Source organism: Ctenopharyngodon idella, chromosome 22 (genome assembly GCF_019924925.1).
Source record: "Ctenopharyngodon idella isolate HZGC_01 chromosome 22, HZGC01, whole genome shotgun sequence".
NCBI lineage: Eukaryota > Metazoa > Chordata > Actinopteri > Cypriniformes > Xenocyprididae > Ctenopharyngodon > Ctenopharyngodon idella.
This window is the reverse complement of record NC_067241.1, coordinates 5,022,641-5,035,572: the sequence shown is the minus strand read 5'-3', so window position 1 is coordinate 5,035,572 and position 12,932 is coordinate 5,022,641. Positions and strand designations below refer to the sequence as shown.

General features: G+C 37.7%; 1 protein-coding gene across 2 annotated transcripts in view; it reads left to right on the top strand.

Moving 5' to 3' along the window:
* erbb3b (erb-b2 receptor tyrosine kinase 3b) overlaps nt 1–12,932 on the top strand; it is a 28,088-nt gene that overhangs the window by 4,918 nt on the left and 10,238 nt on the right. The window contains exons 2-15 of one of the 2 annotated variants that reach the window (XM_051880430.1): nt 3,309–3,460; nt 3,541–3,721; nt 5,786–5,911; nt 6,445–6,507; nt 7,473–7,591; nt 7,733–7,874; nt 9,044–9,157; nt 9,277–9,394; nt 9,663–9,736; nt 9,860–9,950; nt 11,361–11,369; nt 11,710–11,924; nt 12,057–12,189; nt 12,287–12,380. In XM_051880430.1, coding sequence (XP_051736390.1) covers nt 3,309–3,460; nt 3,541–3,721; nt 5,786–5,911; nt 6,445–6,507; nt 7,473–7,591; nt 7,733–7,874; nt 9,044–9,157; nt 9,277–9,394; nt 9,663–9,736; nt 9,860–9,950; nt 11,361–11,369; nt 11,710–11,924; nt 12,057–12,189; nt 12,287–12,380 — 1,631 coding nt within the window. The remainder of the gene's footprint in view (nt 1–3,308; nt 3,461–3,540; nt 3,722–5,785; nt 5,912–6,444; nt 6,508–7,472; nt 7,592–7,732; nt 7,875–9,043; nt 9,158–9,276; nt 9,395–9,662; nt 9,737–9,859; nt 9,951–11,360; nt 11,370–11,709; nt 11,925–12,056; nt 12,190–12,286; nt 12,381–12,932) is intronic. The other variant, XM_051880431.1, reaches the window with a different exon arrangement.

Genomic DNA, 12,932 nt, shown 5'->3' with positions numbered 1-12,932 from the left:
TCCTTTACCTTGTTGCTTGTCAGACTGTACGAACATGATCCCCACTTGTCACACTGTAAGATCTCAGTATTCATTATAGTCAGACCGTACGACAGTCAAGACATGTTAAAACGGATGCAAACACAAAGACTAGTCCGGAGTTTTACATCATCAATCAGTGACACGTTCGGTGACTGTGAGAGAATAGAAATGGTGGCTGGCAAGCAAAAACAATCTCTAGCGTTAATTTTGATAATTTTGGAATTTCTTGAAAAGAAAAACAAAAAACAAATTGGGTCATCAGGTTCTGTGCTCCCGTTAGTTTTTGATTTGACAGTTGTCATAGGAGAAGCCACACTGCAGGACTGTGCCTCAAATCTTCTGACATTGCCAGAATTTCGTTCGAGGTCAAATTTTATCGCAATGGTCATTAATCGGTTGTTGGCAAATGTCAAACTAGCGATCAAAGACTTCAGATTTTGGCCTAGGATCAGAGGAATCTTTTAGGATTGACAAAATTTGCCTCAGATGGCCAAAATTGTATAGTTTGCATTTGGTTTTAGGCCAGTTTTCAAACCTTGTGGGGGGTCACTAGGACAGGGTTGAAAAGTACTGTCTTAGACTGTGATCTGTCGTGTGACGGACAGGTTTGGCTCAACCATACTCAGATTCCGAGAAAACACACTGTATGAAATTGATATCAAATCAATCTAAATTCAGTTAAAAAACCTTTGAAGCCATTTTGAAGTTTCTGTGTTAATTTGCTTTGCCTTTGAGCAAAATTTATCCAGCAGTAAATACAGCTTAAATAAATGTTTTCCAGAATGTTCGTATAACCAAGAAAAATGTTCTTAAAACATAAGAAATGGATGTTTTTGTCATCATTTAATGCAACAAGAATGTTAGGAAAACGTTCTTATAACATAAAGGCCCGGTTTCACAGACAGGACTTAGCCTAAGCCAGGATTAGGCCTTATTTCAATTAGCTTTTATAAACATACCCTAGGAAAAAAAACATTACTAGTGTGCATCTAGAGACAAAACAATGGCTATGACATATTTTGAGATATGTCAGTGCAAGTTGATTTCAGTTAAAACAGCTCAAACATGCATTTTAGTCTGGGACTAGCTTAAGCCTTGTCTGTGAAACCAGGGGAAAGCTGTTAGTGTCCGTTCACCAAAGATAACTATAACTATAAGGTTTAAATAATTGTCCAAATTCTATAAGAATATGAAAGTACACACTATAGCTGTAGTGAGAATGAAAAAACAATATCATTGGAATCACTTACAGAATGATATTTTCCAGCTGATGAACAATAAAAACATTGACAGCCAATCAGAATCCACCAGACCTTAAAGAGCTTGAATATTTAGTGCCAGACGACATGACCACAGCTCACGCTTATAATAAACAGAGCGTATTGTGTGTTGATGTGGACACCAATATAGTTATCGTTCTTGGTGTGAACAGGCCTGGAGCTGGATGGCTTTCATTCTCAGTGTATTTCTTTAGACACATTTTCTGTTCATTTACACATTTTCTGTTCATTTTTTACAAACTGAAGTTGAGTTTTACTAAAACTCAAATTGTACTGAGTTTAACCTTGAATATTCTAGATAGAAGATCAGGTTTATTGTCTCACAAGACCAGGATCTCAAATCTTTTTATGCTGCAATGCATCCTGGGTAATTTTGAATGCCACAGTATTATAGAGTGACACAGAGTGTCAGTTAAGTAAGTGCATGCACACGTGCTCATGGTGAGCAGTCCTCTACAGATTCACTGCATTACACTCAAGTAAGACCCTTGTGTATTTTATAGGTGGCTGAGTGAGAGAGCGAGAGAGTGACTTTTCAGTCAGTTATCATGTCTCTGTCACCTCAGGCCAATAACCCTGGATTCCATCTCTGTCTGAAGCTGTTTCCCACTATTATGCTCGTCTCTTTTTATGTCTGTTTGGGGACACTCAGTTGTCTTGTACTACATGCTGACCTGCAGCATCTTGGCGATCTCTGACCTTGCCCTCATTATGTTAATGACCTTGTGGTGTGGCCACTGCATGATGTCTTTGTGTGCGCTGTGAGTGGAAGCCTTGTGTGGAAGTGGCCACTTCAAAAGGGCTATATTTGTGCACAGAGGCCTCTGACTGTTCTTCTGCAGTCTCACACATTATTGTTATTTACAAATAGATGATAAAACAGACAGATTATTAGCCTATATATTTGAATGGCATATCATAAAGAAGTATTCTGGGTTATTTACTACTTAACATGTCTATGGTCAGCATATGTAGCATGCCGTTAATTACTCCAGAAAGTTTGTAAATAGAAGTAAATGGAAAATGCATGAACAGTAATACGCTTGCACTTGAAAGTCATGCAGGCAAGTGAGGAGTACCACAAGCAAATGTTTAAAACACACAGTATCATACTGGTTCATAAACTAAAACTAAGGGCTGGGCTGAAATAATTCACTGTAATAATATACAATTGAATAATTGGGGGTCAGTAAGATTTTTAAATGTTGGCAAAGCTAAATTTTTAGCAGGCATTACTCCAGTCTTCATTGTCACATGATCCTTCAGAAATCATTCTAATATAATGATTTGGTGCTCAAGAAACTTTTTCATCATCAAAAACACTTTCAAAACATTTGTCTGCTGAATAAAAGTAATTTCTTTTTTATAAAAAAAAAGACAATAAGTGTTGTGACATTAAGGTCCCGTTTACACTAGTGCGTTTTTGTTTTAAAATGGCGTTTTAAAATGAAAACGATCCTCGTCTACACTAGCGTTTCCACAGCGTTTCAGAAACTATCTCCGTCTACACTACATGGCCTAAAACGCATGTCACATGACTGTTCAAGCACACTGGGCGTGCGCGTACAAGTGTAAACAGTTGACTCTTGTGCATGTAGGCAACTGCAGTATTAAAAAAATGCAGAGTTTAACTGCACAATGGCTGCTAAAAATGACAACAAAGCCAGCAAAGATTGCAGTTCAGTCTCTATGTTATTGTTTACACGGCCGTCAAGGATACGCAGAGCGAATGTGGGCAGCCACGTCATCGTTTTCAAAAGTCTCCGTTTTCAAAAGTCTCCGTTTTGGTACGTTTACACTGAAACGCAACCCCGGTGTTTTCAAACTAAAATAGGGTCTGCAGCATTTTCGAAAGTCTCTGTTTTCGAGGTTCGAAAACGCCGGTGTAGTGTAAACGGCAGGCGTAACCATAGCAAACGGGGCCTAAATTTCTGTTCAAATGATGAACAAACTCATATACAGTACAACATAATTAGATTAGATGTAATCAATCTCTTTCCCCACCAGTTTGCACAGGCACCAAGAATGCTCTGAGCTCTACTGGCACCCCTGCACAACACTACAACAACCTGAAGGAGCGCTACACCGGATGTGAGATCGTCATGGGCAATCTTGAGATCACACAGATGGAGAATGACCTCGATTTCTCATTTCTTGGAGTAGGAGAATTTTTTTTACATATATGAAATGGTTGATTTGGCCATTACTGTAACATGCTTACCTTATGCTTCTCTTTCAGAGTATCCGAGAAGTCACAGGATACATCCTCATTGCTATGAACCAGTTCCGCAGGTTGCCTCTGGACCAGCTCAGAGTGATCCGTGGTAGCAGCCTGTATGAGAAGGAATGGGCCCTTTCTGTCTTCCATAACTTTGAGAGTCACAGTGGCCTGGAAGATCTGGGCCTCACCAACCTCACAGGTGAGACGAGATTGTAAAAAACTGTGAGTAAACAACACATGACAATGAAAAATTTGTCCTGAACACTGAACATGAAATGTTATGCAGCATGCCACTGCTGAAAGAGAAACCAAGTTAACACCAAATTTCCTGCCAGTCATTGGTTGTGAATGATTTACATAGAGATCACTTGGATCACAAATGCTTCCTTAGATCATTCCTTTCTTTGGAGCGTTTATGATCTTGTAAAGCTACCTTCTCAAAACAAATGGATGTGATAGTTTGCCTGACAGAAAGTAAATTTGACATCAGTGATTTGCGGAAGTGTGTAGGAGTGTTTAGGAATCTGGCACATTTGCATAGTGTAGCTCTGACACACCCATTTCACTCAGTAAAGCAGAATGATATACAGACAGGCCCTCAAAAGAGCTTGAGCCTGGTAAAAGTGTGTCTGTGTGTTTTGTGGATCACATCATTCAAACTGCATATTTTATATTTTGTGGCTTGTCCAGACTTAACTGAGATCTCAGAAAAGGTGCATTGAAGGGACACATACAGGGGTTGGACAATGAAATTGTTTTTTTAGACCACAATAATTTATTAGTATGTGTAGGGCCTCCTTTTGCTGACAATACAGCATCAATTCGTTTTGGGATTGACAGGTACATGTCCTTCACTGTGGCCAGGGATTTTGAGTTATTCCTTTTCCTGATCAGCAGCCAGATTTCTGATTTTCTCCTCCAAAATTCCCCTAATATGGCTCAAATATATTTAGATCTGGTGACTGTGCAGGTCATGGTAGCTGTTCAACTTCACTTTCATGTTCATCAAACCATTCTACCACAAGTCTTGCTGTGTGTATTGGTGCATTATCGTGCTGATACCCGGCACTCCCTTCAGGGTACAATGTTTGAACCATTAGGTGTACATGGTCCTCCAGAATGGTTTGGTTCGTTCACTCTGGTGTCACTCTTTGGGGCTTCTCCACTCCATAACTCCCACAGATGTGGGAAAGACAGTGAAGGTGGACTCATCAGAGAACAATGCATGTTTTACATTGTCCACAGCCCAAGATTTGCACTGTTGGCACCAATGAAACTGGCATTTGGCATTGGCATGAGTGACCAAAGGTTCAGCTATAGCAGCCTGACCATGAATATTGACTCTGTGGAGCTCCCAACGAACAGTTTTGGTGGAAACAGGAGAGTCGAGGTGCACATTTAATTCTGCAGTGAGTCTGTGGTTTTATGTTTTTTGGATACAATCCAGGTTAGTACCTGGACATCCCTTTCAGACAGCTTCCTCTTGCATTGACAGTTACTCCTGTTAGATGTGGTTCATCCTACGTGGAGTTATGCTGATATTACCCTGGATACCATAGCTCTCGATACACAACAAAGATTTGCTGTCCTGGTCACAGATGAGCCAGCGAGACACGCACCAACAATTTGTCCTCTTTTGAACTCTGATATGTCCCATTATGTTGTGTGAATTGCAATATTTTATGTACAGCTGTGCTATTGCTCTGCTAATTCAACATTCACACTCTGCTCTTACTGATGGAATGTAAAATCAGTGAAGATTGGCCACCAGGCCGCCAACCTCGAACACTATATTGGCCAGTGTTTCAGTTTCATTGTCCAACCCCTGCATATCTTCTGTGTAAGCTGATCGGTATCTTACTATTTTTAGGCAATGTGCTTACCGATCTTATGAGACATTTCCAAGAACTATAACAGCACCTCTTTATGGGAAACTCAGTACAGAGCTGCCACAAGGACATGAGCACTGTAAAAAAATCAAAGGTTGAGAAAACTTAAAAGTTTAAGGCAACAAACTTCAGCAGATTTTTGAGTTTTCTCAACTTGTTGTATTCAGTTTATACAACAAAAAGTTGAGAAAACTCAAAAATTTCCTACAAAAACAAGTTGAGAAAACTCAAAAATCTGCTGAAGTTTGTTGCCTTAAACTTTTAAATTTTCTCAACTTTTGATTTTTTACAGTGTGCAAACAGGTGTTTGTTCTTCCTCTATACGTCCCCTATTCTGCCTTAAATGAATCAGAATTTCTTTATTGTGTCTGCAGAGATCTTGGAAGGTGGGGTACAAATTGTCCAGAACAGGAACCTCAGTCATGCTCCATGGATCAACTGGCGGGACATTATCAGAGACAGTGATGCTCGCATCCAGATCCAGAACAATGGAGAAAGAGGTTTGTGCATTCCCACCCTGATTGGGTGGTTATAGATTGAGTGTGTGAGATAGATATGTGTCATTGAATTATGTTTTATATCCATGTCCATAAAATGTTTTCATTATTTACTCACCCCCATGATGTTATATTCCGTCTGTAAAACACAATAGGAGATATTACGCAGAACATTTTTGCGTGTGTTTGGCCAATCAACGTACACTTACGTCACTGGTAGTTCCTATTGTGCTGGTTTAGACCCTACTCTGAAGTAGGAGCTAATTTAGTTCCCCCAAAAGGCGTTCCTAGAACGAAAATCGTTCCCAGTTCCTGGGGTGTGAATAAAAGAGGCTACTTCTGCCATTAAAGCCCCTAATGATGTCATTGTTGAAAAATGCTGTTTTAAAACAAAAGAGTGAAATGAGTTTTAATGAGACAATACCAGGTTAGAACCAAATGAGAATCTGTAAATGATGACAAAATGTTCATTTTTTGGCAAACTATCCCTTTGACTGCACTCTTTTAAGATATTTGACCTCTCTTTGTGTTCATAGGGTCATGTGATTCTGCATGCGGAGAATTCTGCTGGGGTCCACATAAAGATCAGTGCCAGAAATGTAAGTAACTGAGATTCATTTCTCATACACCACTCTTCAAAAGTTTGGTAAGATTGTTTAATGTTTTTGAAAGAAGTCTCTTATGCTCACTGTAACGAAGCGGGACTCAGGGTAAGATCCATTTGCAAGCTTTATTTAACAGTGTTCATAGTAAACAGGCAATGGTAGAGCAACAGCAGACCAGTATGGCAGAGAGCAGGCAGAATCGTAGTCGGAGTACAGGCAGTAGGTCAGGGCAGGCAGATAACAATCAGAAATCCAAGACAGAGTAAATAATCCAAAGGGCAGGCAGCAGAGAATCGTACACGGGAACAAACAGGGTCAACAACAGGCAGGCAAACAAGATAAATAATGCTCAGAATTGACAACTGTGGCTAATCAAGACCTCACCAAGTGTATGTGGATGTGAGTGGCTTAAATAGTCCAGGTAATGTGCTGCAGCTGGGTGTGGTGCTTACTGATGGTAGAGTGAGTGCAGGTGATAACCAGGGAGGATTGTGGGAAATGGAGTCCGGGAGTGACTGGAACCGTGACACTCACACTTGCTGCACTCATTTGAACAAAAATACAGTAAAACAGTAATATTGTGAAAAGGTATTTCAATCTAAAATGACTGTTTTTTGTATTTTAATATATTTTAAAATGTAATTTTATTCCTGCGATGGCAAAGCTGAATTTTCAGCATCATTACTCCAGTCTTCAGTGTCACATGATCCTTCAGAAATAATTCTGATATGCTGATTTGGTGAAACATTTAAGAATAAGAATTTAGCAATAAGAAACATTTCTTATTATTACCAGTGTTAAAAACCGTGATACCTTTTTTACGTTTCTTTGATGAATAGAATTATTTGAAACTGAATTTTTTGTAACATTTTAAATTACTGTAATTTACTATTATTTAATAACTTTCTTATAGTCATACACAATGATACTGAGATATTTTGTCTGTGTGCGTGTTTCAGTGACAAAAACAGTGTGTGCACCTCAGTGTCATGGCCACTGTTTTGGGACCAACCCTAATGAGTGCTGCCACACAGAGTGTGCTGGAGGCTGCATTGGACCAAAGGACACAGACTGCTTTGTGAGTACTAGCACTATTGCCATTATGCTCTCATTGCATTGCTCAAGATCTGTCACATCTATTGTAAGAAACAAATACAATGAAAACAATACAAAGCATTGTAACAAACTTTTCTCTGACTCTTAATACTTTCTCAAACAGGCATGTCGGCATGTCAATCACTCAGGCTCCTGCGTCCCTCACTGCCCTTGGCCTCTGGTGTATAACCGACAGACCTTTCAGCTGGAGCCCAACTCTGAAGCCATGTATCAGTTCGGTTCGATCTGCGTACTCAAATGTCCCGGTGAGTTACAAGCTACAACACCCGGTTTACCACAGAGAAGGCCTTCACTGAAGCATGAGCCAGAAAGTAAATAGTTTCCGGGGTAATGGTGGCTTGGTGGATAAAGATCTAGGATTGTAGTTCAGTGATAAATGGTTTGTAACCCGGTGGAATTGATGGATGGGCTAGTAGTAAATTATTGTAAATGAACTGTGAATGAACTCAGCGACAGCTTTGGGTGATATGCCTCATTAACAGTGCATCAGAACTGCATTGACGTATCCATGGAAGACCATGAACAACACAGTAAATATGACACAAGTTTAAACAAATGCCAGATTTGAATGGTGCTACACCACTCCCCTCACTGTGTTTTACTTTTAGATTAAATTTGAGTCCACAAATTAACACTTGCCAAACACCACTTGCGTTGGCGTTGGAGAGTAAATAAAACACAGGATAGATGGCTGTTGACATTTTTAGGAATTCCAACGTAATACATGGTTCTAAACCACAATGTATGATTGCTAGACTATGACTGCAAAATCTGACTTAAGCAAAATGAACAAATCAAATCAGAGATCAGAGAAGACTACTTACTAAAGAAAACAGACTTTCACTTTCCATTGAAAGTATATCCAGAAAGCCACCGAAACAAAAACAAAAATAACCACTAAATTATTCAGTTAAAAATATTTTAACAATACTTGTTTTTTATAATATTAAATATTTTTATTTATAGAAATGTTATTCATATTTTTTTAAAATCTGACTTAAGCAACGAGAGCAAATCCAATCAGATACTAGAAGTCTACCAGATGGCCACAGAAACAGAAAACATAAATAACTACTAAATAATTACTTAAAAAATATATATATAATAAAAAATAATAAAATAATTCCTTTTAAAAATGTCTCAATAATACATATATTTTTATAATTTTAATAATTTTAGTTTTATTATTTTTTTTATTTTTTTTATTTTTTGAAATAATACAAAATACACTTTCATGGCAGGTGGCTCTTCTTTAGGGGCTATGTCTGTATATGTATCTGTACAAATGGTAGTAAAGCATATTAATGATTAGTCACACACAAAAAATAAATGAATAAAGATAATCGTGTAACTCTCTTAAGACACATAATAAAGAGTGCAGCATGTAGAGACCTTTCCTCTTATTTTTCTTCAGCACACTTTGTTGTGGATGGCAGCGCATGTGTGAGCAGTTGCCCTCCTGGTAAAACAGAAAAAGAGAAAAATGGCATTAAACAGTGTGAAACTTGCATTGGCCTGTGTCCCAAAGGTATAGTGTCCATCCAAACATTTGAATGCATTGAACTCTATGTGCTTAAGAGTCTTAAATAAAGAAAATGAATCTGTTGTCATGTGACTCCTCATATTTTTTTCTCTTTCTCTGTATAGTATGTGAGGGAACGGGAGCCAATCATAGACAAACAGTGGACTCCAGTAACATAGACAGCTTTATCAACTGTACCAAAATCCAAGGGAGTCTACATTTTCTGATCTTGGGTATCAAAGGGTAAGACACACACAAACACACTTTGATAAGTTCTCTCAGACCTGAACAACACTGTACCATATACCAGACCTTTGCCCTGTAATGTCATCGAAGGCCTTAATTAGGCCTTTACAAATGGGCTATTTTTCATGAAGACTCCAGCTCAGATTCTTTCACTGCCTTGCACATGTTATTAATTGATGAATAAACAGAGCAGATTGATGAGTTCCCACAGGGAGTCCATTACTGAGATTGTTTATGCTAATATCTGGACTGTTCTATTCTGCAGAGACGCCTATCATAACATACCACCTCTGGAGCCTGAAAAACTCAAAGTATTTAACACTGTCAGAGAAATTACTGGTATGCTACTTTATTTTATGCATACACTGATTGCTCTCTGTTTGTGTTCTTGTTGCTGTAGTTTTTGTTACAACAGTCTGTGTCATGTTGTGACTCAATAGTGTGTGTGTGTGTGATTTGCAGGCACTTTGAACATTCAGTCTTGGCCCGATGAACTCAGCGATCTGTCTGTTTTCTCCAGTCTCACTACCATTCAGGGAAGATCTCTAAACAAGTAAGACTGAGTGTGTGTAGGTGTGTGTGAGAGTGTTTTATGTGTGTTTGCATGGTCTAATGTTAACTTTTTGCAGCATACGCAAATGGTGGGTGAATTGTCGTAAATATTTCTTACCGGCCAAGGAAACGTAAATTGCATTATTGTTTTTCCAAAAAATTTACTATTGTTCAATATTTGATCAAAAATAAAGTAAAATTAGTAATATTATGAAATACTATTATTACAATTTAAACTCATTATATATTTTATATTATATATTAAAATATATTAATATATTTTAAAATGTAGTCAAAGCCAGTAGCCTCGTGGGTAGCGACATGTAATGCAATTGTGCTTCAGGTGACCTGAGTACCTTTCCTGATTCGCCACCCTCTCTTTGCTTTCTGTCAGTTCTCTATACTCAATAAAGGCAAAAATAGCAAAAATGGCACACAAAGAAAATTAAATGTAGTTTATTTCTGTGATGGCAAAGCTATATTTTTAGCAGCCATTACTCCAGTCTTCAGTGTCACATGATCCTTCAGAAATCATTCTAATTAACTGATTTGCTGCTCAAGAAACATTTCTTATTATTATCAGTGTCGAATTATTTCGATTATTATCAGTGCTGCTTAATATTTCTGTGGAAACCGCCCACATTTTTCAGGATTTGATAAATAGAAAGTTCAAAAGAATAGCATTTATTTAAAATAGAAATTCTTTTAACTAAAAATGTCTTTACTGATCAATTTAATGTATCCTTGATGAGTAAAACTTTAAATAAATCAAGTATAAAATTTCTTTTATACTTAATTTCTTTAAGTATTATTCATTTTTTTCAAAAATCTTACTGACCCCAAACTTTTGAACAGTAATGTATATACCAGCTGATATTGGATTTAATTATTAATGTTAATTTCTCCTATTTTACATTTAGATTACCATCATTAATATTCTTTTAACGTTAATCTTTAATAACACTGTAAAATGTATCTTCAACAAATCTCAAAATGAATATCCATTTTATATTATATATTAATGTTGTGTTATGCCTAAAGTCACTTAGAACGATTGATTTTGTTTTTTACTGTTGTATTTTTAATTTATTTAGACAAAATAGTATAGAATTTTAATATCATCCATTTATGGGTTATTGCAATAATTTTGGACCCTGTGTGTGTGTGTGTGTGTGTGTGTGTGTGTGTGTGTGTGTGTGTGTAGCAACTCAATCATTATTTTGTGTCTTATTCCAGTCACATCCCATATTTTTTAATCTTTTAAATGTTTGTCTCTCCACTAAGTGTTTTATTGCTTTTTGTTCCTGCAGTGTTTAACATTATGCATGCGTCTCACCATTGTTTTTTGTGTTCCCTGTGTTTTGTATGTTACTCCCCTCATTCTCCACATGTGCTTATGTCTGTCCCGCAGCCATAAGAGGTATGTACTCCCTGCAACCCGAAAACCAGTATTTCTGTATCGCCAACCCTCTCTCAATCACATGCACAAACATTGTCTTTTTCCTGCTGTGGGTGCCAAGTAATGACGACAATATTCCTGATGAGTTGTGAAATGTTTCTGTAAGGATAACAGGGGCATGTATGAGCATATATTCAAACTGACATCAGATGAGGGTCATGAGTGGTTCATGTGCTTTCATTTTTGATCTGGCACTGGGAGCCTGTGGGGTGCTAAGGGGAAATCACTGTGAATCTGTCCCTTCCTTCGGTCACTCTCCCTTTATGCTCCAATTTCTCATTCATTTCATCCTCTCCATTAGGCCGTTCTCATTGTTGGTGATGAAGATTCCCTCCCTTACATCTCTGGGACTGCATTCGTTGCGTGAGATCAGCGATGGCAGTGTATACATCACTCAAAATATAAACCTGTGTTTTTACTACACCGTCGACTGGATCCAGATCTTCACCGGTAACCGCCGGCAGCTCAGGCGTAGAAACAATGACATCAAGGAAAACAAACCCCAGATCAAGTGTGGTCAGTTAAGCTCCCCCATAATCGGAGAATGTGTACTGTTTGTTTCACATATGTATGTTATTATGTTGTCGTCCATCGTTAACTTGTACACAAACAACTTTTTACTTTGCATGACCGTTCACGTGTAAACAGAGGAAGAGGGCCATGTGTGTGACCCCCTGTGCTCAGACGCAGGATGCTGGGGCCCGGGGCCTGAGCAGTGTTTGTCGTGCAGGAATCACAGTCGGCATGGCACCTGTGTATCTCACTGCAACCTCTACTCTGGGTCAGTGTGCTTGGTAGATTTGTTTTGTTTTTATATATTTACTGTATAAGTTTATTGAAAGTTGGTTCAGTGTCTGAAGGACTGTGTGTGTCCACAGAGAGCCAAGAGAGTTTGCAGCATCTAATGGAGAGTGCATTGCTTGTCACCCTGAGTGTCTACCCCAAAATGGGAATCAAACATGCAAAAAAGAAGTATGCAACTTCAACTTTGTCTTTTTTTATTATGATTTTGCTCCCCACACTGTAAAAAATTATGTGATCAATAAGTTATGACAACATATGTTTTTACATTGCTTTAACTCATCAAAATAAGTTAAGCAATTTTCAACTTTTTTTTTTATATGTTATACAAAATTAAACTCATTTTTCAGTTTAGTCAGTTTAATGTAATTTAAGTTGAAATGACTTAAACATCCAAGTTGATTGTACTTAAAAATTTAAGGCAGCAACATTTTTTTTTTACAGTGCATGGGGTTTCAGATCAGTGTTGGTATTAATTCAAACTAAAACTATTAAAAATTAAATGAAAAACTTAAACAACTTAAAGGGATAGTTCACCCAAAAATGAAAATGATCCCATAATATACTCACCCTTAAGCCATCCTAGATGTATATGACTTTCTTTTTTCAGCCAAACACAATCAAAGTTATATTAAATATATCCTGGCTCAAAGTTATATTAAATATATCCTTTTGAAGCCCAAAAAAGCGCATCCATCCATCATAAAAGTAATCCATTTATAA